At 58.1% G+C, this 24208-nt stretch overlaps 1 protein-coding gene across 24 annotated transcripts in view; it reads left to right on the top strand.

Annotated features, from left to right (window-relative positions):
- The window catches only part of PLEC (plectin), a gene marked incomplete at its 3' end in the record, with an annotated part of 117825 nt that overhangs the window by 78507 nt on the left and 15110 nt on the right, over positions 1 to 24208 (top strand). For 12 of the 24 annotated variants that reach the window (XM_081875006.1, XM_081875003.1, XM_081875017.1 and 9 more), the window contains 26 exons: positions 2504 to 2565; positions 3577 to 3591; positions 4105 to 4194; positions 6495 to 6572; positions 6688 to 6780; positions 8969 to 9135; positions 11675 to 11790; positions 11936 to 12042; positions 12133 to 12252; positions 13058 to 13153; positions 13741 to 13868; positions 14350 to 14443; positions 14568 to 14722; positions 15092 to 15401; positions 15967 to 16044; positions 16753 to 16914; positions 17001 to 17105; positions 17402 to 17497; positions 17693 to 17818; positions 19000 to 19152; positions 19263 to 19417; positions 20350 to 20476; positions 20595 to 20778; positions 22305 to 22462; positions 22615 to 22793; positions 23909 to 24047. In XM_081875006.1, coding sequence (XP_081731132.1) covers positions 2504 to 2565; positions 3577 to 3591; positions 4105 to 4194; positions 6495 to 6572; positions 6688 to 6780; positions 8969 to 9135; positions 11675 to 11790; positions 11936 to 12042; positions 12133 to 12252; positions 13058 to 13153; positions 13741 to 13868; positions 14350 to 14443; positions 14568 to 14722; positions 15092 to 15401; positions 15967 to 16044; positions 16753 to 16914; positions 17001 to 17105; positions 17402 to 17497; positions 17693 to 17818; positions 19000 to 19152; positions 19263 to 19417; positions 20350 to 20476; positions 20595 to 20778; positions 22305 to 22462; positions 22615 to 22793; positions 23909 to 24047 — 3293 coding nt within the window. Of the gene's footprint in view, positions 1 to 14; positions 254 to 2503; positions 2566 to 3576; positions 3592 to 4104; positions 4195 to 6494; positions 6573 to 6687; positions 6781 to 8968; positions 9136 to 11674; positions 11791 to 11935; positions 12043 to 12132; positions 12253 to 13057; positions 13154 to 13740; positions 13869 to 14068; positions 14224 to 14349; positions 14444 to 14567; positions 14723 to 15091; positions 15402 to 15966; positions 16045 to 16752; positions 16915 to 17000; positions 17106 to 17401; positions 17498 to 17692; positions 17819 to 18999; positions 19153 to 19262; positions 19418 to 20349; positions 20477 to 20594; positions 20779 to 22304; positions 22463 to 22614; positions 22794 to 23908; positions 24048 to 24208 lie in introns of those variants that run through there. The other 12 variants (XM_081875019.1, XM_081875020.1, XM_081875008.1 and 9 more) reach the window with 4 other exon arrangements.

Raw genomic sequence — 24208 nt, 5'->3', positions numbered from 1 at the left:
CCCGGCTGGGGCAGGGCTCAGGCAGTTGCTGGCGGCAGCATCTAGATGCTGCCAGGAGCCGAGTCTGTTTGGTTCAGCACCTTGTGCCCGGAGCCTGTGCCCACAGCCGCTGCCCCCACCATGTCCCGGCAGAGGCTGCGCAGCCGAGAGGCGGCAGCCGATGGGCCCCCCACCTCCCCAGGGCTGGCCGACCAGAGCAACTCGGAGGAGAACCTGTACAAGGCTGTCCTCAGGGCGTCCGAGGGCAAGAAAGGTACTGGCTGGGTGCGCTTGAGGGGTTAATGCTGCCCCACCTGGGAGAGAGATGGCGATGGGTGGGGTGTTTTGCATTTTGTGTTTCCCCACAGCTTGCTTCCTTCCTTCCTTCCGCCCTCCCTCTGGCTATGGGGAAGTGGGAGGCTCTGGCTTGGATGAAGGTCCAGGAAGGGTTGTGGCTGCTGCCAGGCTGCGTGTCTGTGTGTTCCTGCACACGCACCGCGTGGTAGGGCAGCTGTGCTCCTGCAGGTGCCCTCACCTTGGCAGCGGGCCTGGGGCTTGGGGTGCTGGTGAGGTGCTCCTGACAGGCACTCCAGGGGGTCCCTGGGCTCTGATCCCAGTCGTAGTCAGCTGGCTGCTTTTTCTGAGGCCCTCGGTGTTGGGGGTCCCCTCAGCTTGGCACAGCTGGGTCTCCTGGGGTGGCTGTGCTGTGTGTGCCCACCTTGAGTAGCGGCTGTGGCCGCTTTTTTGCTCTCAGACTTGGGTGAGCTTGCCACCTTTTAGTGGGGCCCCTGTGCCTTTAACAGGCATAAATTGAACAGGTTAGGCTCCCCCCCCTGCAGATTTGCGCAGATTTGTTGACTCTCCACCAGCCCTCTAAAATCCAGGTGTGTGGGGATATTCTAGGAGAGCTTCCTTGCCCAGCCCCTTAGGAGGCTGTGGGTTCCCAGCCAGGAGTGGGGGGCAGCACATGAGGCCTTGGGGTGGGTTGGGCACTCCCCACACATTCCCTGTCGGGGTGGGGAGGGGCCGGCCCTGAGCTTCCAGGGCTCCTGGCTGCTCTGCTTCTGCTGGGCAAATCCCAGCCTGCAGGAGCCAGCGAAGGAGGAAGGGAGCGAGACACAACAAGCCAGCCCCTGGTCTGGCCCGGAAGCCATGGCAACCGATCACATGGGGGCTGAGCCAGGGCGCCCGGCCCAGGCGGCAGGGGATGGCCAAGGGGTCTCCTGGGGGCAGAGAGGGGCACCCAGTGACCACTTAGCTAGATTGCTCGCCCAGGTGGCGTCCTGTTCCCTGGCAAGACCCCCCCCCCAGGGAATCCTGTCTTAGTCATGGAACCGTGGAGTGGCAAGGGACCTCAGGGGTCCTCTAGTCCAACCCCCTGTCCGAGGGCACCGTGGGGTTGAGGCAGACTGTGCTCACACCAAGTTTGGGCAGAGGAGCCAGGCCTCTTTCTGCCACCTCTTACAGGACAGGGTCTTTCCAGGAGGGTGGGGTTTTTTTGGGTGCTCTCTTCCGTTTCCACCTGTGCATCTGGATTCCTTTCTCCCTGGGTGCCCCATTGTTGTCGGGGGGGGGCACTCCTCCTGATTGCTGTGGCCTCTGGGCTTCCGGTGGCCCATGAATGTGGCCCTAGCCATGGACTCCGGTGACTGGACAGGGATTATAGCCAGACCCACGGGAGGTGGACCTGTTGGTGGCACTTCACTGGGTCCCCCGATAATGTCTCTGGGCCCCGTGCCCTCATGGGGTGCTGGTTTGGAGGCGTCCCAAGGGCCAGGGGGAAGGACTCTGGCCCAGCAAAGCCCCTCAGGCCTGGCTCCCAGTGTGCAGCTGGCCGGAGGAGGAGGAGGGGCTGTGGTGACGAAAAGCCGTAGTGGAGGGGGCAGAGCAAGCGCAGGACTTTGGAAAGCTGGTATCACCAGATAAAGTTCATCAGTTTTGTTGCCTTAATTAGTTTTAATTGGATTTTGAATACATGTGCGGTTAATTGTCATTGCTTCGCATTTTATTGTGTTATTATCTTCCTTCGCGGGTCATGGAAACTGCTATTCCGAATAATGCTTTTCATAGGGCAGGGTGGGGGGCACTGGGCATGGGCTTATGGGACTGAGGGGGAAGTGGATCCCAAAAGTTTGGGAGTCAGGGGGTGCAGATGACCCTGAACTGTGGACCTGATGGTCTGAGTGGCTCAGGGGAGGGCAGCTTCCTCTGTGAGTGTGGTGGGGAGGCCTTTGTGGGAGGGGCCGGGGGGCCTATTTTTCTCTTGCTGGGGGCCTTGGTGTTTGTGCCAGGCCTGCTAAGGTTGATGGTGCAAGGGCTGGCACCCGGGGCCTGAGTCACTCTTGCATTTCCTTCCTGTTGCATCGGGTGAATCACCTCCCTGCGCCTGGTGGTGATTCTGGCTACGACTGCCGCCACCTCCCCCCTCCGCAATTTCCTTCCTGGAGGTGGGGGCTGCCCCCAAACTGTCTCTGAGCTGCTCCCTCCAGCCCCTCGACTCATGTCCGCCTCTCCTCTCTTGCAGACGAACGGGATCGGGTCCAGAAGAAAACCTTCACCAAATGGGTCAACAAACACCTTATCAAGGTAAGGGCTGGGGAAACCTTCCCCTGCATCCCCCCCCAAAAAAAAATCCCAGGGAGATGGCTGGCCAGGCTGAGAGCCTCTCAGGGCTGCAAAGCGAGAGAGAAATATATTCCAACTAAATAAATCTGAGGACACTCTGGCTTGGGGGGGGGGCTTTGGGTGGGCGAAGACCCAGCTTTGCCAAGGACATGGGGGGCGGGGCTGCTTGAAGGTTGCCTCTTTCTCTTCCCTCCCCCACTCCCCTGGCAGACAACCATCCCATTCTGGATCTGACACGCCCCGTATTTCCTTCCCCTCTGGTGGAAAGAACACTCCCCCAACCCACTTCATTTCTGAATGGCTCTATTATCTCTGTGGTTGTGGGGCGTGGTCTGCCCCCCCCTCCAGTCCTGTGACTCCTGTTGCCAGAGGTGCCCACAGAACTGTAGGATTGTCAAATTGGGAGGGACCCCAAGGCTCATCTAGTCCAGCACCCTGCAATGCAGGAATCACAGTCACTTGGGGGTGGGCTGGGCTGTCCTTCTCCTTCCTTTGGGGCTGCAGGCCCCATGGCCCCCAACACCCAGACCCTCCAGTGTCACCTGGGGGGCAGCCCCATCCCCAGACGGGACTCCTTTGCTTTGAAACCTTGGTAATATCAGCAACATGCTCTAACCGGCTGAGCTAAGCTGACCATCAATTTCAGTGGGTCTCCTCTGAGTAAAAGCTGAATGCATTCATTGGGGTGGGGGCTCTTCTCTCCACAACCAGCAGCCTCATGAGAGGTAGAAACCTGCCAGGTGTGACCCGGATGCCCCTGGCCATGTGGTGCCCCTGCCAGGCCTGGCGGGGGCAAGGGCTGGGATGGCCACCACTGCCAGGCACCAGGCAGGTTCCATCCCTTGGCATGCTGTGCCCCCCGGGCTCTCTCTGGGGCTGTTTCCTCTTCTTCCTAACCTCTTTCTCTCTCTTCCTGCCTCCTCTCCTCCTCCTCTTCCTCCTCCTCTTCTTCTTCCTCCTTCCTGGCAACAGCACTGGCGAGCAGAGGTAGGTGCCCAGGAGGTGCCCAGGGCTCTGTCTTGCTCTCTCCTCCTTTCTCTCCATATTTCCTTCTGCTTTGTCCATCCGAACACCCAAAAGTGCCTCATGGAGAGTCAGGCCGCTGGCCGGTGACTGCCTGGCTTTTCAGGGGACTTTCCTGTTTCCCCAGGGTGGGGGCTCCCACAGCTTCCCTGCTGCTGAACTGCAGCCCCCACCCTTGCCCTGTGCTCCCCCCAGGTGGCTGCTGCTGCCAGGAGGGTCTTCTGAACGAGGGATCCTCTCGGAGGCCCCTAAGAGTGGAGAGGGGATCCTTTTAGGGTCAAACGCTTTAAGGTTGGCCAGGCTTGGGGGTGGGGGCTCCTTTCAGGATGGGATCAGTGCCCCCTGTGTGGTCGGGGCCTAGTGAGGTTGGGGGGAGGGTAGTTTCAGGTCTTGCCCTTTGCTTGCTGGTGGTAAAAGGGTGGGGGGGGCTGGCTGGCTCCCCCCTGCCAGTCCTGACTCTCTCTTTGCCAATTCCAGGCCCATCGCCATGTCAACGACCTTTACGAAGACCTCCGCGATGGGCACAACCTCATCTCCCTCCTGGAGGTGCTCTCAGGAGATACTCTGGTACGTAGAAACCTCCCCCCCCAGGGGGGATGGGCAGCCCCCATTGTACCCCCAGATAGCAGGAAAGCAAGTCTGGCCAACAAGGCCCCCTCCGAACGCTGCGCTGCCCCCCAGCTCCTGCTGCCTCCCCCCGGAGTGTTTTAGCCCCCTCCTCTCCTGCCTGCTCCCCCTTCCCATTGCCCTCCTGCTTGGGGCTCCCCTCTCAGACCCCCCTCCCGGGGTCCATCTCCCTACTGAGCCTGGAGTTGCCAGCTCCCAGGCAGACTTTTTTTGGGGGGGGAATGTCCCCCCACCCAGTGCTCTGTGCCTGCTGACTCCATTTTGCAGCCCACCTGAGTCTGAGAGTCCAGCTCTTTCTTTAAAAAAATGAGACAAGCATTGGGGGGGGGGCCAGGAAGGGTGCTTCTTTGCTCTTGCCCAGCTGCTCCCCCCCATCTTCCTTTTAAAAGAACATAATTTGCATTTGATTTTACTAATGTAAAGATACAGCAATACCAAATACATGTCCATGTTTAGAGATTTATTGGAATCTCCAGACTTGCCTCCATCCTGGGCCCTATGGGCAACATTTTCAGCTGCGTATTATTTCATAATCCATATTTTACAATTGTCCATAGTAATTGTTACGTTACAAGTGTTATTAGAATCCTGCTAATGTTTTCATCTGCTTGCAGGGGTCTCCTAAATAGCCCCCCCCAAATCTTCCAGTCCACAGTCTGTCTATACCCCAATTGCAGGGGGGGGGAGGGTTGCCCTAGAGAAGCCTTGGCGAGTGGCAGCAAGTGTGGGGCAGAGGCAGGCAGAGAGCCCTGGAGCCCCTTAGAGGAATGGGGGCCCCCCAAGACCTACCCAGAATCCCTTTGGGGTTCATAGCACCCACCCCACCTTCCAGAGAGTTAGTTTGAGGAGGCGTCGCCCACCTTTTGCCCCAGGAACTTTGCAGCGCAACGCTGGGTGCCTGCCCTGCCAGGGAATAACAGCTGCTCACCTGCTGCTCTCCTCTTCGGTTGCTCCCCCCCGCCTCCCCCCTCTGTCTATGCGCTCTAACACCGTAACTCTTGTGCGCTGCACGGGGGTCTCTCTCTCTCTCTCTCTCTGTCTCTCTCTCTCTGCTGCCCGCTCTGTTGGTCTCTCCTCCGGGCGGGACCTTGCCTTCTGACTGCTGCCCTTTGGCCTCTGCCCCCCTCTTTGCTCGGCTCCCACCTGCCGCCGCCCCGTAGCCCAGAGAGCGCGACGTGATCCGGAACCTGCGGTTGGTGAGTGGTTCTGCTCCGCCCCCCCCGTTGCTTTCTGCATGGCATTGCACCCGCCACCCGCACGCCTGCCCTGGGTTGAGCTGCTGGGTTGGGTACAAAGGAGGCCCACCTCCCTCTTGCTGGCGCAGAAGTGCTGTTGCTCCCGCCTGGCACACGGCCAGAGGTGCCACCTCCCAGGGGCTGAGCTCTTTGGGGGGGTCCCAATATTTTGGGGGCTCCCCAATGCTCAAAAGCGGTGGAGGAAGAGCTCTTGGCCATTGAAACCATGCAGCCCCCCATTCATCTCTGCTCCTGGCTCCCCCCAACATCCTGACATCACACACATGGTGGCGTAGCTCCCTCCATTCTCCCTCGGAAGTTGGTGCCCATGACTAGCTAATGCCAGGTCTGGATGGGGGGGAACGCTGTCCCCCTGCCTCCAGCCATGTGGCTATTGAAGGAGTTTTCCTCCCTTTGTGCCCATGGAGGAGGCAAAGGGGAGCCCCAGAACCCACGAGGTTATGGGCATCAGGGTGCTAAATGGGAGGGGGAGGAGGGCCAGTGAAGATCCTAGCAAGCCATTCCCCAGCCCCCCAGGTTTGGCTTCAGCCAGGCCTTGGCCTGGGGGGGCAGGATCTGTGCTTGCAAAGAGGGAAGAGGGGGTTCTCTGTATCTGCATCCTGCTGCTTCTTGTGCCAGCCCCATAGCTGGGCAAGGGTAGGGGGTTCCTCAGATGGGCCGGTGTGTGGCGCAGGAAGCACACCAGGAGGGGGGGGGAGGAGGCGGATGACAGAAGCCTTTACACTGGCTCTGCCTGAAGGTGTCCGGTGGGGGGGGGAGGAGGGGGGAGCATTTCCTGGACATTGTTTTCTGACTTGTGTCTGGCAGGAAGGATTTGGGGGCTGGCCTCCCCTTCTTTCCTCCTGCTGTGCTGGGATCCTCTGCTGGGGAGGCTTGTTTGGACCAGGGCAGGGTTTGGGGGGGGGTGTTAACTGCGCCCTGATGTGGAGCCTGGCAGGGCAGAGACACTGACTTCCCTCCCGCTCTCTCCCCCCCCCCCTGCAGCCCCGCGAAAAAGGCCGGATGCGGTTCCACAAGCTCCAGAATGTGCAGATTGCCCTGGATTACCTGAAGCACCGGCAGGTGAGACCCGGGAGCTGGTGAAGGGAGGGAGGGAGGGAGTCCGGCCTGGCCTGCCTTGAGGGGTCGGGGGTGGCTGGAGCCCCCCTGATAATTGGTGTGATGTGCCATTTCCCAGGTAAAGCTGGTCAATATCCGGAACGATGACATTGCGGACGGAAACCCCAAGCTGACTCTGGGCCTCATCTGGACCATCATCCTCCACTTCCAGGTGAGTGGGGAGGGCAGCCTGCTCTGGGGGAGGGGCACTGAGGGGGCGCTGAGCCCTGGCATGGGAAATGGGCCTGGGCGCAGCTATGCCAGAGCCGGCCTGCCAGCGAGCGGCCTGTCTTGTCAATTGCAAGATGGCTCTTTTAAATTCAGAAGCAATACAAACGCAAGTGGGAAGTGGGTGAGAAGATTACAGATTTTATTCTGAACATCAAGTAAAAGATACATTACGAAGCAGCACTTCAATCTGCCACTGGGAAGCTCAAAGAAGTGGCAAAGTGATTCCCCCCTCAGATAGTCTTCCTTTGCCCAACCCTCTGGCCATGAGTCCATGCGCAGCTTCTCACTGCCATGCTCAAAAACTAGATATTTTGCTGTGCCCTGTTGGGGCCAGGACAGGTTTGGCTACCAGCTATTCTACATCAAAGACAAAAAGGCAGTCCATACATCAAAGGCTTTTACTGACCAGTGCCGTTTGCCAACAGACCACACATCAAAGACTTCTTTGCAAGGGATAGAGAAAGTAATAAAACACAGATAACCAGAGCCAGGAAGAGTTGAGCCTGTCAGATCACTATCTCCTCAAAATCACAACAATCTTCTGGAATAAGTTCCCCCTACTCTTCATTCCATGCCAGGGCAGGGCAGGGCAGGGCAGGGAGGGTCTTCTGAGGGGAAGGGAAGGGAAGGGAATAATAATAAATAATAATAATAATAAATTTTTTTATTTATACCCCATCCTCCTCGGCCAGAGCCGGGCTCAGGGCGGCTAACACCAATAAAATCATAGTAAAAACATAATAGGGGGAAAGAACCCCCCCAATGTAAAATACAGGTTAAAATGCAATTTAAAATGCAGCCTCATTTTAAAAGTAGCCGATAGATCAAGGTGCGGAATCCCCTCCCACAGCTCCTGTCTCTTGGCTTGTTGGTCATCCAGATCTCAGACCACACAGTCAAACAGATCAGTCACATTGAGCTCCAGCGAAGAGTCCTGTAGCCAAGCCCCACAGTTCAGGCCCCCACAGTTCAGGGAGCTGCTCCACCTCATGGGCTGGGTACCCTCAAGATGCACCAGCATTTTAAGACAAGGGGCAGTGGAGTGCAGTGGTTAGAGGGCCAGATGAGGACCTGGGAGAGCGGCGTTTGAATCCCCACTGGGTGATGCAGATTGCAGGGTGACCTTGGGCCATTTGCTGCCTCTCAGCCTGCCCTGCAGGGGTGTTCTGGGGGTTAAATGAGCAGGATTAAACCATGCTCTGCTGCCTTGATCTTCTTGGAAGCAAAGATGAGGTGTAACTGGAGCAAAACAACCAAGCAATCAGTGAATTGTGGGAGGTTGGGAGGATAGGAGAGGCTTTGCCTGGGGGGCGCTGTGCAATGGAGGGATCTGCTGGAAAGGCCCCTCCCTCTCTGCCTCCTCCCCCCCCCCGCATTCTTTTATGCAGAGTGAGGGTGCCTAGAAGGAGAGGAGACCCAGGAGAGAGGCTCTTGCCTTGTGCAGGGGGAGGAGCGCTCTGGGTGGGGCCGCTGCTGTGAGCTGTGGTTGCAGCAGGAGCGGAGTCTGTGGCTGGCTGGGCCTGACTCACCCCTTGCTCCAGGACACACACATTTTCCAGCGCTAGACGCTGATGCAACCACCTTGGCTTGTGTGCCCCAGAGAAGAGGGGGGAAGTGGGGAGAAGGGAGGGGGGCACGTGCCCCTTGGGGGACCCGGTGGGCACCCCTCTCTGCACCTGGCATCCGGCAGCCACTGTGAGAACAGGATGCTGCCTTGATCCAGCCACATAAGGACACCAGCAGAGCCCGCTGGATGAGACCCGAGGGGACCCCTCTAGCCCAGCCCCCGTCCCCACAGGGGCCAACCAGATGCCCAGAGCAGGATTGGAGCGCAAGTGCAGCCCTCTGCCCTCCCTCAGGCCCTTCTGGCTTAGAAGGCAGGCAGGATGCCCAGGGGAGAAGGTGCCCACCCTCCCTCTGCCCTGCTTGGCCCTCTGATGCCTGTTTGGCTCTCCTGGGCGACTGATGCCCCTGCCCAGGGCACAGAACACACCTATCCATTCCTCCTCCTCAGCCCCCTTGGCATGGGCAGTGGGGCTGCCGTGGGTTTTTGCTGCAGAACGATGCTGGCCCTGGGTGCCCCCCATCCGTGCCCACCCAGCTCACCCCTCGGCTTCCCTCACCCGCAGATCTCGGACATCCAGGTGAGCGGCCAGTCGGAGGACATGACCGCCAAGGAGAAGCTGCTGCTGTGGTCCCAGCGGATGGTTGAGGGCTACCAGGGCCTGCGCTGTGACAACTTCACCACCAGCTGGCGAGACGGGCGCCTCTTCAACGCCATCATCCACCGCCACAAGTAAGGGGGGGGGGAGTTTTATTCAAACGCAAATCTGGATGCGGGGAAAGTAGGATATACGCAGAGTGTCTCAGTGCTGTTCGTCCGATGACTCACACGCAGCCCAGCCCTCGAGGGAGACCCTGCGGGTTTGTGGTTTGGTGGAGGGACGGAAAAGGAGGGGAAGTGAGATGCCATGAAGGGGGGGGGTCAGGGGGACGAAATGGGGAAGGAGATCTGGGGAGGCAGCGGAGGAAAGGGAAAGCAATCTCCACACGCCCCACATTTCCTGCTGCCCCAAATTTCCTTTCTCTTCAGAAAGGTGCTTGAAGGTTGAGAGTAGAAAGGAGGGGGGCAGCATGAATTTTTCCTAGCCCCCCGATTCCCTTCCATCCCTGCAACTAGAGTCTAAGCTGGCCTGACTCTGGCTCTTGGTGGTCTGCCAGGGGCAGAATGGCCCCCTCTGCTGCTTCTCCCTCTGGGTGAGCCCTGGGCCTCCATGCAGAGCAGCACAGGCATTGCTTGCGGGGACTGCAGCCCCCTTTCTTCCCTGTGGGGGGGGGGCTCCCTTCCATCTCTTCCTCCTGCCCCCACCGCCTTCCTCTCCCCACCCCTTGAGAGCTTGCCTGCACCCACTTGGCTGGGCTTGTTTGCTCAGAGGTGGCCTGGAGCAGGGGAGAAGGCGGGTGGGGGGCTGCTGTCCTTCTGCACCTTCTGTGCTCCCCTTCTCCCCCCACTCCGGGTCCCCAAGAATTGTGGGGAACACCCCTGTCCCAGCCCCAGCCTGGAAGAGTGTGGGTCCTTCAGGGAGAAGGTTGTTGGCAGAGCAGTCCTGGCGGTGGGCCGGATGGCAATGGCGGATCTGCAAAGCTGCAACAAGTCTGAGCCTGGCGCCCTCCTGCCCCACCTTCCCACACGTGGCTGGGAGCAGGGCGGGGATCCGGCCCACCCTGCCTGCGCGCTCCATTTGGAGCAGGGAGTGCGGTGGGGCCAGAGGCAGCAGATGCCTTTGTTGCTCCTTCCTCTGAGCGCGTGGGCATGAGCGGGCATCCGCGTGGCAGGCCCCGGGCCGGGCGCCGGGGCCTGGTGGGGTCTGGATCCCTGCGGGCCAAGGAGGAGCGGGTGGTGATGGTCTGTGAGGAGGTGCCCGCCGTGGACTCTGGGCTGCGGGCACAGACGCTGCCGCGCTCCAACGGGGCTGGCGAAGAAGGATGGGCGCTGGCAGGAGGCCGGAACGTCAGCGGCTCCCTGTATTCCGTCCATTCCACGCTGCGGCTCCAGGAAATGTAGGAGGGTCTCCTAGCCCCCCCCATGTTCCCCTGCGCTCCCCCTCCCTCTCCTTCCTGTAACTGTGTATGGGGGGTGTCAGTTGGGGGCTTCCTAGCCAGCTTAAGGGAGGTGGTCACTGCTCAGTCCCACCCTGACTCTGGCCCTGGGGAATAGGAAGTCCCTTCCCCCCCTTCTCCTAATTGTGATGGGGGGGGTCCTTCCCATGGGATTGCATAGCTGAGCTTTCTCCTGTGGCTGTTGGTCACATCTGGGGCTGGGAAGGGGGTGGGGTGGAGCATTTTTGTTTTCTTTTTGTCCCCCCCCCCCTTTCCCCATGGCTTGGCTCACTTACCCGAACACCGCGGGAAGTTTTTGCTGTGCTCTGTGCTCTGTGCTCTGCCGCCTGGCGTGTGGCTGCTCCTGCTCCTCGCCACCTGGCTGGGATTGTTGGGGCTTACCTGGAAGGATGCAGCCAGGTGTGATGGTGCCTTGGGCTGGGCTCCTGCTTCTTGCCGGCGCTTGCCTGCTGCTGCTTGCTGCCAGGAGATGCTTCTGAGCTGAGCGGAGGCATCTCCTGGCTGCCCCCCCCCTCCGGCTTTGGCCCAGCACTGAGCAGCCTGTTGCTGCAATTTGTGGGGAGGGGCCTGGGCCAGGCTTCTAAATTCAGCATGCCCCTGCCCTGAACATCCCTACCTTTGGGGACTCAAGAAGGTCCATTTTAACCTGTATTTTAAATTGCCCCCCCTCCCAATTATGTTTTTACTGTAATTTTACTGTTGTGAGCCGCCCCGAGCCTGGCTCTAGCTGGGGAGGGCCAGGTATTCATCATCATCATCATCATCATCATCATCATTAGGGGTTGTCGCCCCCCATCTTTCCCTTGGGTTTTCTGCTGGACGCAAGGATGGAGGGAGAAACGTACACCCCCGGAGGTCAAGTGCCTGTTTTCCTGTGGGACTTCTTCAGCCTTTCTGACGTCCGGGATGCTGCCCCACTGGTGCCCACCAAGGCTCCCCTGCTCTCCCCAGTCAGATAGATAACTCCCTGCCCTTTTCCATATTTTGTGGGCGATGGGTGTTTGGCCTGTTAGGGATGGGCAGTCCTGAGTGCTGCCAGTTTTCCTGCTGTCAAAATGGGTTTGCTTTGGTGTCCATCGCTGTTCCTTAGATTTCCAAATGTGCTGCTGGCCTCCCCAAAGTTGGAAGCCCCTCGAAAGGGTTGGCAGGGCCATCTGGGGGCCCCCTGCAATTCAGGAGTGGCAGCTCCGAACCCTCTCCTCTCCCCCCAACAGGCCGATGCTGATTGACATGAACAAAGTGTATCGCCAGACCAACGTGGAGAACTTGGAGCAGGCCTTCTCCGTGGCCGACCACGAGCTGGGAGTGACGCGGCTGCTGGACCCGGAAGGTGTGCAGGGATGCAGGACAATCGTGGGGTTGGGGAGCTGCAACTCAAGGGGAGTGGGCGCCTGTGTGGGTGGCCAAGTGGGCACAGCTTGGCCCCTCTGTGGAGGGCGTTTGGGGGCTGACGGCCGCTCTCCTGCCCCTTGCAGACGTTGACGTTCCTCAGCCCGACGAGAAGTCCATCATCACCTATGTCTCCTCTCTCTACGACGCCATGCCTCGCGTGCCTGACGTGGTGGACGGCGTCAAGGCCAACGTGAGTGGGGGGCATTTGGGGGGCAGAAGTGGCCGGGGCAGGGGCTTGGGGTTGGGACCCTCCTCTGACACCTCCCTCTCGCCCCGCCAGGAGCTGCAGCTGCGCTGGCAGGAGTACTACGAGGTGGTGACGCTGCTCCTGCAATGGATCCGGCACCACACAGTGATCTTTGAGGAGCGCAAGTTCCCCTCCAGCTTTGAGGAGATCGAGGTGAGGGATCCACCCCCCATCTTGGCCCTGGCCCACCTGAGCCCCCCACTGCTTGCTCTCCGCAACCTTGCTCTCCCTGGCAGGATGCCCCCCATGACCTTTCCCCCCTGGCTCTGCCCCAGTCGCCTGCTTCCAAGCCTGTCCCTCCAGGCTGCGTCTCCTGAGTCAGGGCCGGGCCGGTGGCCTCCCTCCTCGGCTCCCTTCCCCCTTCCCTGGCTGGCACCGGATGAAAGGGCAGGCCATGCGCTCCCTCCTCCTTGGTCATGAGAGGATCCTGGCGGCTGCCAGCGTCAGGGCAGGCGTGCCCAGGCAGGGTGCCCAGGGGAAGGAGGCCCAGGAGTGCGAGTTTTACGGGCTGCTCTGGCGGAGGTCCAGGGGGCCAGGCTGAGCGCCTCCCAACAGCATCCGGATACCTCTCTGGCTCTGGGCTGCCATAGAATCGTAGGACGGTAGAGTTGGAAGGGACCCCCAGGGGTCATCTAGTCCAGCCCCCCCCTGCAAGGCAGGAACTGCAAGTTAGGAAACCACTAGAAAAGCAGAACAGGAGGATTGTGGGGAAGAGGCATCTCTCAGCGGCTGGACAGGCAAGAGGTCCCGGGTTCAGACTTACCTGAACTCCCAGAGAGCCACTGATGCCAGTCTGATTGAGCCATAGGGAGCTAAGGGGACCCCAAGGAACGGACCCACTCCTAATTCTCTTTCCTGTGCTGGAGATGGGCAGTGCCAGCCTTTGCCCACAAGCCCCGGAGAGTCCCTTGCTCTGCCCTCCCCCCCTGCTGACCCCCGTTTCCTCCCCCCACCCCAGATCCTGTGGCGCCAGTTCCTGAAGTTCAAGGAGACGGAGTTGCCCGCCAAGGAGGCCGACAAGAACCGCTCCAAGGCCATTTACCAGTCTCTGGAGGTGAGAGCGGCTCTTCTCTCCCCGCCCCATCTTGCTATGGGGCAGGCTTGGGGAAACGCGTGGGGTAGTGCTGGGTGGGGGCTGCATTGTGATCTGGACAATGTCCTTTGACAGCTGGTTAATCCTTTAAAAGAGGGGGGGCTGCTTAGGCCGTGGGGTGGGACAGGTCTAGGTCTTCAGAGGCCAGGTCCCCCCCCCCCCAGCATTTTGCAGACCCCAGCGCAGCGACAGGACAGCTGCTTGGCATGCAGAAGGTGCCAAGTTCAACGCTCTCCAGCGTCTCTCTCTTTGGGCCTGGAGGAGGTGGAGCAATCCTGGCTCTGGACCTGCACCAGGCGGGGTCTGTCCAGGAATGTGGGCACAGGATCCGAGCCCCTCCTGGCCTGGAGTCTCAGTGAGCCTTGTAGCACCCTTGAGCCAGAAGGAAGAGGTACAAAGAGTTAGCACACCCCACACGCGTATAGGCCCCTTGGGACCCAGAGGATCATAGAGTTGGAGGAAGGGACCCCATGTGCCATCTAGACCAGTCCCTGCAGTCCAGGCTGCCCAGCTGATCTGCCTTTCCTGTGACCGTTGTCTCCTTGCAGCCGTCTGTCCAGTCTGGGCAGCTGAAGGTTCCTCCCGGCTACCACCCGCTGGACGTGGAGAAGGAGTGGGGCAAGCTGCACGTGGCCATCCTGGAGAGGGAGAAGCTTCTGCGCTCCGAGTTCGAGAGGTGGGGCAGCTGTGCAGTTGGGCCCTTGGGCTGAGTCCGCCTGTCTGGGGGGCGGAGGCACAGAAAGAGGGTGCCACTCCCTCCTTCCTTGGTGGGGGGGAGGGAGCACGAGAGTCCGGCTGGGTTCCTCCCCCTCCCTCCCTCCCTCCCTCCCTCCCTCCCTCCCTCTCCCCCCTCCCTCCCTCTCCCCCCTCCCTCCCTCTCCCCCCTCCGCCCCAACCGGGCCCAGCCCAGCTTTAATGGGAAACACACGGTTGGTGACTCATCTGCACCGATCTCTTCAGGAAACGGCACAGCTTGAACCGCAGAGTCAGGCCGGGGAGGCAGCTGCGAGCAGCATCAGGAACAGCTGCTGGTGGGCCCCGGGGCTCTGCTTTTGCTGGGAGGGGGGGCTGGGGAGGCCGGTGGGAGATGCCCAGAGGTGGGGGCACAATGCTGGGAGGCACCTGCACTGACCTGTCCCTTTTCCCTCCTCCTCCAGGTTGGAGCGCCTGCAGCGCATTGTCAGCAAACTTCAGATGGAGTCGGGTCTCTGCGAGGAGCACCTCAACCAGGCGGACACCCTCCTGCAGTCGGTGAGACGCCCTTTCTGTTCCTGGCCCCCCCCCCATTGTGGGTTGGGCCCCTGCTTGGGCCCCAGACCTTGGGGCGGTCTGCTCTGCAGGGCGGTTGGTGAGCTGCTTCCCCTTCTCACCGCAGGACATCCGCCTGCTGGCTGCAGGGAAGGCGCCCCAGAAGTCGGCCGAGATCGAGCGTGACCTGGACAAGGCCGATGCCATGATCCGCCTGCTCTTCAACGATGTGCAGGCGCTCAAGGACGGGCGCCACCCGCAAGGGGAGCAGATGTACCGCAGGTCAGCAGCGCTGCTCCTCCTCCGGCCCCCGCGGGGCTTCCTGTGGCCCCCACGGGCCTCTGCTCACTCCATGCTTGCCTGGGCTGCTCCTCTGTGTGAGCCAAGAGCGCCCCCTGTGCCCGGTGGCAGCAGGTGGTAATGCAGGGTGAATGTTCCTCAGGCCAGGGGTGTGTGTGTGCCAAGGGGTGTCTGGCATGAGCAGGGGGTCCCCTCCCCAGAATGTAAAGGCAGGTGCTTAGCGCCCCCTTGTGGCAACTCACACCCTGCATCTAGTCCGCTGAATGCACCCCATTGCTGCTGCTGCCAGGAGGTGCCCCCTGCCAGGTGACTCCCCCGCTGCCCCTGCTCACCGCCCCCTTCCTCCCGCAGGGTCTACCGCCTGCACGAGCGCCTGGTGGCCATCCGCACGGAATATAACCTGCGCCTGAAGTCTGGGTCGGCCCCCATCGCCCAGGTCACGGTGCCCGTCACGCAGCGCCCGCGCCAGGAGCTGGACGACGTCACCCTGCGGTACCTGCAGGACCTGCTGGCCTGGGTGGAGGACAACCAGCGGCGCCTGAACGCGGCCGAGTGGGGCGTGGACCTGCCCACCGTGGAGTCTCAGCTGGGCAGCCACCGCGGACTCCACCAGTCCATAGAGGAGTTCCGCGCCAAGATCGAGAGGGCAAGAGCGGATGAGGTGAGGCCCCCCCCATTGCCAGCTGCCCTCCCCATGGCACTGCCTGGCCTTAGAGTTGAAAGGGACCCCTGAGAGTCTTCTAATCCAACCCTCTGCAATGCAAGAATCGCAGAAATGGGACCCTGACCCCTTTGCCTATTGTTAACAGGAATAATATTATTGCACCCACCATAATTGTGCCTCTGAAAGGAGGAAAGTTTTTTGGGGGGGTAGGAAATGTGGGTTTTTCCCTTTTGGTCACCAGGACTGCAAGCTCCGTTCCACTGCTCAAAACAAATTCTAGGGGCAGCATCCTTTGCCCTCTGCCTGGGCTCTACCTTGCAGGCAGGGGTGTCTAAGGAGAAGCCAAATAGTTCCCCCATGCCTCCCCCCACTTGGTGGGCATGCCGTGCCCAAGGTGCCAGGCAGAGGCAGCTCCCTCTACATTGCTCCCCCCAATTTCACGTGCAAAGGGGAGGGAGGTTGTGGGGTGGTGCTATGGGCCTGCCCTTGTGTCTGCTGTGTGTCTGCTGCCTCTCCTGGAACTCTCGGCCTTTTTCTTCCTTCCTTCTTGCCCCCCCCCCAGGCCCAGCTCTCCCCCGGCCCACGAAGTGCCTACCGGGACTGCCTGAACAAGCTGGACTTGCAGTATGCTAAGCTGCTGGTGAGGAGCATGTGGGCTGAGGGCAGGGAGGGGGAGGGGCTGGACCCCAGTCTCTCCAGGGCATGAACAGGATCAACTCTCTCCTCCTGTGCATGATCATCCTATGAGGCTTTTCTGTGGTGGCTCCCCACTTGTGGGATGCTCTCCCCAGGGATGCTTGCCAGGCATCTTCATTGCATATCTTTAGGCCCCAGGCAAAGACGTTCCTCTTCTCCCAGGCCTTTGGCTAAATAAGCAGTCCATGGCCTTTTAAATTGTTGGGAGGGAGGGTTACTTTTTTTAAAAAAATATTGTGCATTTTGCATTTTGCTGTTGTCAACTGCCCTGTGGTCTTTGGATGAAGAACAGTATATACATTTGCTTAATAATAATAATAATAATAATAATAATAATAGATTCCTTGTGTGTTCCTGTCCTCCAAAATGTGGGTCTTGGCACTCAGAAGAGAAGCCAAATGGGGCTTGTGGGCAGGAGAGCCCAGGCAAACGAAGGAAAGAGGGCAAATCCTTTCTGTGCCTTGCACAGCCCAGCCTTGGGGCCCTCCTTGGTGTTGGCCCCTTCCCAGCCTGGAGGAGGGGGTGGTGAGGGCAGGCCGTCCGCTTGCGGTGCTGGGACCCCAGAGGGAAGAGGAGGAGGAGGAGAGGGTGCCCCTGTGTGCGTGCAGAGGGAGGCCGGGCGCCTGACCCCGTCCCCGCTGTGCCATCGCAGAACTCCTCCAAGGCCCGCCTGCGCCACCTCGAGAGCCTCCAGGCGTTTGTGGCAGCTGCCACCAAGGAGCTGATGTGGCTGAACGAGAAGGAGGAGGAGGAGGTCAACTACGACTGGAGCGAGCGCAACAGCAACATGGCCGCCAAGAAGGAGAGCTACTCCGTAAGGCCCCGTCCTCTTGGGGGGAGGGGGCTTGGGGGGCTGTCGCCTTTGCCCTCTGACTGTGCCTTTTCTGCCCCGTCCCCCAGGGCTTGATGCGGGAGCTGGAGCAGCGGGAGCGGAAGATCAAGGAGATCCAGAGCACGGGAGACAGGCTGCTGAGGGAGGAGCACCCGGGCAAGCAGACCGTGGAGGTGAGGCTGGGCGCACCGCCAGGCAGAATCGGGGCCCGGTGGGGAGCGAGGCTTGCCAGCGGGTCCCATGACGGCTGCAGCTCGTGATGGCTGTGGTTGCTTCTGCCACGTGGGCCTCACGAGGCCTCGGCGGACAGCCACATCCTGGCATTATCTCTCGGGGGGGGGGGCTCTTGCCACCCCCCCCAATGTCTCACAAGACACAGGGGAGCTGAGCTGGGTGGGTGTGCCCCACCCCACTTTCCTGTCCCCAGGTCCTGCCCCATGGCTGAGTATCTCCCCCCCCTCTTTTCCAGGCCTTCCAGGCTGCCCTGCAGACCCAGTGGAGCTGGATGCTCCAGCTGTGCTGCTGCATTGAGGCCCACCTGAAGGAGAACACCGCCTACTTCCAGGTACCTTGGGCAGGGGGCTGGCTGGGTAGGACTCCCGCTGCTCCTCTGGGGCTGGGCTGCTCCCCTTCTCCCCTGCAGCCAGCCAGCTGCCCTCCTGCAGACGCTTTTGGGCCCCAATTGTCCCTGAGGAGGAGGGGGGCACCTCTGGGTAGCTGGGCATCTCCTCACCCGCCTCTCCCTCTGTCTCTCCCCAAGTTCTTCTCCGACGTGAAGGAGACAGAGGAATTCCTTCGCAAGACCCAGGAGACCATGCGGAAGAAGTTTGTCTGCGACCGCTCCATCACCGTGACGCGCCTGGAGGACTTGCTGCAGGACTCCCTCGTGAGTGCGCCCCCGCGCCCCCGCCCTTTGCACTGTCAGAGGAAATTTCCTCGGCTCGCTTGGATAGCCAAACAGCAGCCAGTAGGCCTGGTCTTTATTCAAGACTGGACTTCCATGGGGTGGCCTGGGAGAAGCAGGAAGAAGCCCCCCAGAAAGGGATGCTTCCTCTTTTATAGGTTTTCCCTTTTTCCTATAAACTCCTCTGGTGAAGCATCATGCACACATCATAGATACCTCATGCATATGTCACAAACTGGGAGGGGTTTCTGGCAGAAACTGGTTCAACCCTCCTTGCCCACCACCATACACCCATCAAGTGATACAATAGGAATATTTACAAGTTCCTGGTATTCTCGGTCAGGTCCAAGAACTTAATCCATTCCTGGAGGGTCTGCTGTTGTCTGTGAGATGACTACCTGTCTGGCGCCCATTTGCCAGGATGCCAGCGATTTTCTCCCAGGCAAGGAGGCTGCTGAGTATGTGGTCTCAGGCTGGAGGGATTATGGCTGCCCAGATCCCAGACTCCCCCCTTGCCAGCCATTTCTTTCCTGAAGTGGAATGGTGCAAATCCGATACTGGAGCAATTTTATATGACTTTCTAAAGTTTTCCCATTGAGCCAGTACAGTCATACCCAGGGTTAAATGTACTTCACGTTGAGTGCTTTCGGGTTGCGCTCTGTGGTGACCCGGAAGTAACAGAATGCGTTACTTCCGGGTTTTGCCACTCGCACACGCGCAGTCAAAATGACATCATGTGCATGCACGGAAGTGGCGAATTGCAACCCGCGCATGTGCAGACGTGCAGTAGAGGGTTGCGTTTGCTTCTGGATGCGAATGGGGCTCCGGAACGGATCCCGTTCGTATCCAGAGATACCACGGTACTTAGATACATTTATCAGTGAATTGTTGCATTTGGTAATGTGCAGCAGAGGCCCTTTGAATAGAGATAGGAGGAAACTGTGTGATGAAGTGTATTGTTGGGACATTTGCAGGAGTGATTGTGTTGATTTTGGTAGTGGGGGGGGCACTGTATGATGTCTGCTGGAGGGGCAAAGCCTCCTTTCAACCTAAATTCTGACAACACCCCCATACCCTGGAAGCATTAGGGGGCTCTATGGGTCTCTTCCAGCTCTACTCTCCTAGGTGTCTAACTCTCTTCCTCTTTGTGCCCCCCATGCCAGGAGGAGAAGGAGCACCTGGCTGAGTACCAGGGTCAGCTGGCCGGGCTGGCCAAGCGAGCCAAGGCCATTGTCCAGCTGAAGCCACGCAGCCCCAGCACCGCCCTCAAGGGACGACTGCCTCTCCAGGCCGTCTGTGACTACAAGCAGATGGAGGTGAGTGTGTGTGTGTGGGGGGGGTGTCACGTGTCTGGAAACTGGGTGGGGGTGGCGAACTTGGTCTGGGGTGCATCTTTTGAGGCTGCTCACTTCCTCCCCCTCCCCAGATCACGGTGCACAAGGGTGACTCCTGCACCCTCCTCAGCAACGCCCAGCCGTACAAGTGGAAGGTGCTGAATGTGGCCGGGAGTGAGGCCATTGTGCCCTCCATCTGCTTCCTGGTGCCCCCACCCAACAAGGAGGCCCTGGAGGCCGTCAGCAGGTGAGTCAGCCTCACCCCCAACCCCCTTGCTTTCCTTTCTCCTTGCGGGCGTGGGGGGCAGATTAGAAACCGTGATTAAATGCTCGGATCATATCAGCAGAGAGATATCGCTGAAGCTTCCACTGCCGCAAACTCACGCGAACACCACAGGAACTGGATCAGGCCCTCGGGGGCCCCCTCTAGCCCAGCCTCCTCTTCCTACAGTGGCCAACCAGTTGCCTCAGTGGGAAACCCACAAGCAGCATGTGGGCACAAGAGACAACCCCCTCTGGGTGCAGAAGCGCTGCTGCCTGCAGCTCTGGAGGGCAAAGCAGAGCCATGACAGCTAGTGGCCATCCATAGACACCCCCAGGGCCTCTGCCCTCCCCCCCCCCGGCCCCACTTGAGGAGGAGAGCTGCTGTACTGCTCCTTGGGCTCTGGGGGTGGCATGGGGGCGCTCTGCCTCTCTGCCTGCTCTGCTCTCTCTTTGGGGCAGGCAACCCTGGGGAACACCCAACACACTGTTGGCTATTTGCAGTATGGTAGTGCTGCAGAGAGCTTGCTGGGGAGACCATGCATTAAAAAGAAAGGGACTCAAAAATAACTTAAACAAGGTTTTAATTACAAAAAACAAAAACTCCTTATACACTAAGTACATCAACAACAAACCAGACCCAACCCCCAAACCAACCCCCAGGGTAATGGGAGAGGAGCTCGGTGCTGCTCCTTATATACTACGTGCAAATGCTGACACACCTTAATCAATGCAACTCAGCAGCACCTGCTATGTTTCACAGCTGTAAAGCTGGGTCTCGTTATCTTGCTCTGGCCCCTTAAAGACATACACATTGGGTGGAACATTGATGAACCTTTACATTTAAAGAAACCATTCAACACCCCGCCCCCCCCCCCTGAGATGGTTCTGGAGCCTCCTTTTCCTCTTTGCCTGCAGGTTGGAGGGCAGCCACCAGAGCCTGCTGACCTTCTGGCACCAGCTGCACATTGACATGCAGAGCCTCCTCTCCTGGCAGTACCTGCAGAGGGACATGCAGCAGATTCAGTCCTGGTCGCTGCTCATAGTGAGGACCGGCTGCTAAGGGGGCTCTGGGGGGGGGCGGAGGGAGGGGGCCCTGCAAGCTGGGCTCGAGGGAGGAGGGGAAGAGCCCCCTACTGACCTGGCCTCTCCCCCTCCCCCAGTTCCGGACGATGCCCCCCGAGGATTACCGGAAGACCTTGCGCAGCCTGGAGACCCACTACCAGGAGTTCCTGCGCAACAGCCAGGACTCCCAGAACTTCCTGCCGGATGACCGGCTGCACGTGGAGCGCGAATACACCCTCTGCACCCAGAAGTACGAGATGCTGCTGCGCGGCCTGGAGAAAGGTGAGGCGCCCCGGGAAAGGGGCCCCGTGGCTCTTCCATGCGGGGGGGGGGGGGGATCTCCCTGGCACCTGCAGCCAAATAAATCTCCTGGGTCCCCTTTCAGGAGGCAGGAGGCGCAGCTAGAGACAGGCAGCCACCCAACCTCTGCTTTAAAAGCCCCAATGCAATTTATTAAAATTTCAAAAATTACAGAAAGAAAAAATAAAAATGCCACATTAAACAAAAGCAAAACAACACATCACAATATAAAAAAAAGGGGGGGGGACAGAGAAATAGAACCCGTTAAACAAAAACAAAAACACAAAGAAAAATGCATCAAATCTCCTCATTACTAATCTTTCATTAGCTTATTTCCTTGACCTCCTCCCACCTCCCTTTTTCGTATTCTAGGTCAATTATCCATTTCAGCAAATCCTTTCCCTCTTTTAAAATTTTTGTCCTGTAAATTGTCTTAATATAATGTAACTTTACTTTTCCTCCTTTCACCAATTAACAGTCAGTTATTCCCAAATCCTTTATATCATTCCTGCTAAAATCATATAATATTATTCCAGCATCCTTCTAACAGATATTAATTTTACAATGTTTCTGTAAATAGTCTTTAAATTTCCTCCAAATAACTTTTCTGCTAAATCCATAAAATATCAATCCACCAATTATCTATCACTCATTAATTTTGCAATATTTCTATATATAAACTTTAAATTTTTCAATCTTCTTCCATCAACTCCTCTCCCTGGTTTCGGATTCTGCCAGTCCTTTCCGTCAATTCCATATAGTCCATCAACCTGGAGATCTTATGTCCGAGGCTCTTAACTCTTTTCCAGGTCCCTTCTGCCGATCTCCTTCATATTCTTTGATGCTAGAGAGCAAATCTCGAGAAAACTCCATCTTAACAATATTTTTATTCCTTCTGGACAGTTCAGCCAGATTTCCATAGTTGAGGCTAGGGTCAATAAAGTATTTCAGGTCGTATTTCAAGATTTGCTTTGGGTTCCTTCCAAGTCTACAATTCTATGTGCCCTCCCTCCTTCCTGAATTGCCCCCCATGGCAACAACAACAACAACAACAACAACAACAATAATAATTTATACCCCGCCCTCCCCAGCCAAGACTGGGCTCAGGGTGGCTAACACCCGATATAAAAACAAATTAATTGAAATACAACTTCAAAACAAGATTAAAATACAACATTAAAATATTAAATGGAAACTCAAATCAAAAACTTTTTGGGGGATGAAAACGTCAAGTCTTCACCAAGGCTAACTTTCCAGACTGGTCCTACGTGGGCCAGAAAAAAGCCAGGGAAGTCCCCAAATAGGAGGTGTTGCAGGTGGAGGGTGTTTCTCCAACCGTCCTTCCATCCCTGCTCAGCTGGACCCCAGCCAGCCCCCTTTCCTCCCACAGGCTGGCTTTGGAGGCCTGGCCCAGGAGACCCCTCTCTCCCCTTGTGCCCCTTCCCCACATTGGAAGTTGTGTCTGCTGCTCCTCCACTCACCTGGGCTGGGTTTGTTTGGTGCCTCAGGGGAGCAGGAGGAGTCTCTCTGCAGGAACTTCATCTCTCAGCTGAAGGATATCCGCCTGCAGCTGGAGGGCTGCGAGTCCCGCACCATCCACAAGATCCGCTCTCCGCTGGACAAGGACCCTGCCAAGGAGTGTGCCCAGCGCATCAGTGACCAGCAGGTACTGCCCCCCCCGCATCCCTTCCTACCCTGGCAGTGAAGCAGCTGCCGCCGAGTCTGACGCTGCTACCGCCTGTGCGGATCCTGCCCCCGCTTTGTGGCTTCACTGCGGTCTTCATTCTGCTCCCTCCTCTGCATCTCTCCTCCCTCTAGCAAATCCACCTGGAACTGGAGGGCATCAAGAAGAACCTGGGCAAAGTGAGCGCCAAGACGGAGGAGGTGTTGGCGCAACCAGAGCAGGCCAGCTCGGCCCCCACCCTCCACTCAGAGCTGGACATCACCTTGCAGAAGATGGACCAGGTCTACAGCCTCTCCAGCATCTACCTGGAAAAGTAGGTCCTCCTCTCACCTGGGACTCTGTCCGTCCACCTGGTACGCCGGGTGTTGCCAGGAGCTGCTTCTGCTTCCCAAGGCCTTTGGTGCCCTCTTCCCTTGGGTCTGGCGGGGGCCCTTCTTTGGACCTGCTGCCGGGACGATGGGGCTGCTTTTGCATCCTCCGTCTACTGTCTCCTTTCTCCCATTGGCTCTTTCACTGGTCTTGGTCTGTGTTTGCCCAACCTGTGAAAACATTTGGGAGCTGAACCTGTGAGGAAGGGATGTTTGTGGGGTGGGTAGTGAGAGCCTCTTGGCTCTTCTTCCGCAGGGGAAGCAGGTTGCCTCATCCACATGGACCCACCTGGTCCTTGACCTTGCCATCCCCCCTGGCCCTTCTGTGGGTGCCCTTGCCAGGTGAGCGATGGCAGGTGCCTAGGAGGTGCCTTCTCAGTAGTAACCCCCATTGCAGCATCTCAGCACCTGCCTGAAGGTCATTTTAGAATCATAGAATCATAGAGTTGGAAGAGACCACAAGGGCCATCGAGTCCAACCCCCTGCCAAGCAGGAAACACCACCAGAGCACTCCTGACATATGGTTGTCAAGCCTCTGCTTAAAGACCTCCAAAGAAGGAGACTCCACCACACTCCTTGGCAGCAAATTCCACTGTCGAACAGCTCTTACTGTCAGGAAGTTCTTCCTAATGGTGCCAGGCAAATTTTGGTGCCAGGCAAATCACTTTTTTTGCTCCAGGCCTTTTTGCATGGCGTTGCCGCTCTGGCTGGGTTTTGCTCTCTTGCTGTTTTGAATTGACGTAGCGCTGCCTTCTTTTGTGCCAAACCCATAAAATTCTTCTATTCAGCCATTCATTTGCATCACAAATAAATGCAGCATTTGAAAGCAGCCCTGTAGAGGGACGTTTTTTAATGTTGGATGTTTATTCTGCTTTTATATTTGCTGGAAGCTGCCCAGAGTGGCTGGGGTGAAAATAATAAAATTACTATTATTATTAAGCGACCACCCATGTCACAAGTTTTGCACATTGCCATCGGGTGTCTGGAGCAAATGGGAGGCCGCTTGGGCTCTCCTTCCCTTCCGACGCAAACCTCCAGCTCCCCTCTTCTCACCCCACAGGCTGAAGACCATCAACCTGGTGATCCGCAGCACGCAAGGGGCAGAGGAGCTGGTCCGCAAGTATGAGGAGCAGCTGAAGGATGTGCAAGCCGTGCCCTCTGACCTCAAGGCCCTGGAGGCCACCAAGACGGAGCTGAAGGTGCCTGCTGAATTTATTATTTCGGTCACAGACCAGTTCCAGCCCACATACAATATCAAAGAAGTCATAAAAGAAGATAGGGATACATTTGAATTTGCAATTAGGTATAACAGGGACAATACAGATATAGCAGCAGTTAAAGAATATATAAATTAAAACTT

This window comes from Podarcis erhardii, assembly GCF_964252035.2.
Source record: "Podarcis erhardii genome assembly, chromosome: 8".
In the NCBI taxonomy this organism is placed as follows: Eukaryota; Metazoa; Chordata; class Lepidosauria; order Squamata; family Lacertidae; genus Podarcis; species Podarcis erhardii.
Note: the sequence above shows the minus strand (reverse complement) of the source record. Positions and strands in the feature narration are given on the sequence as shown.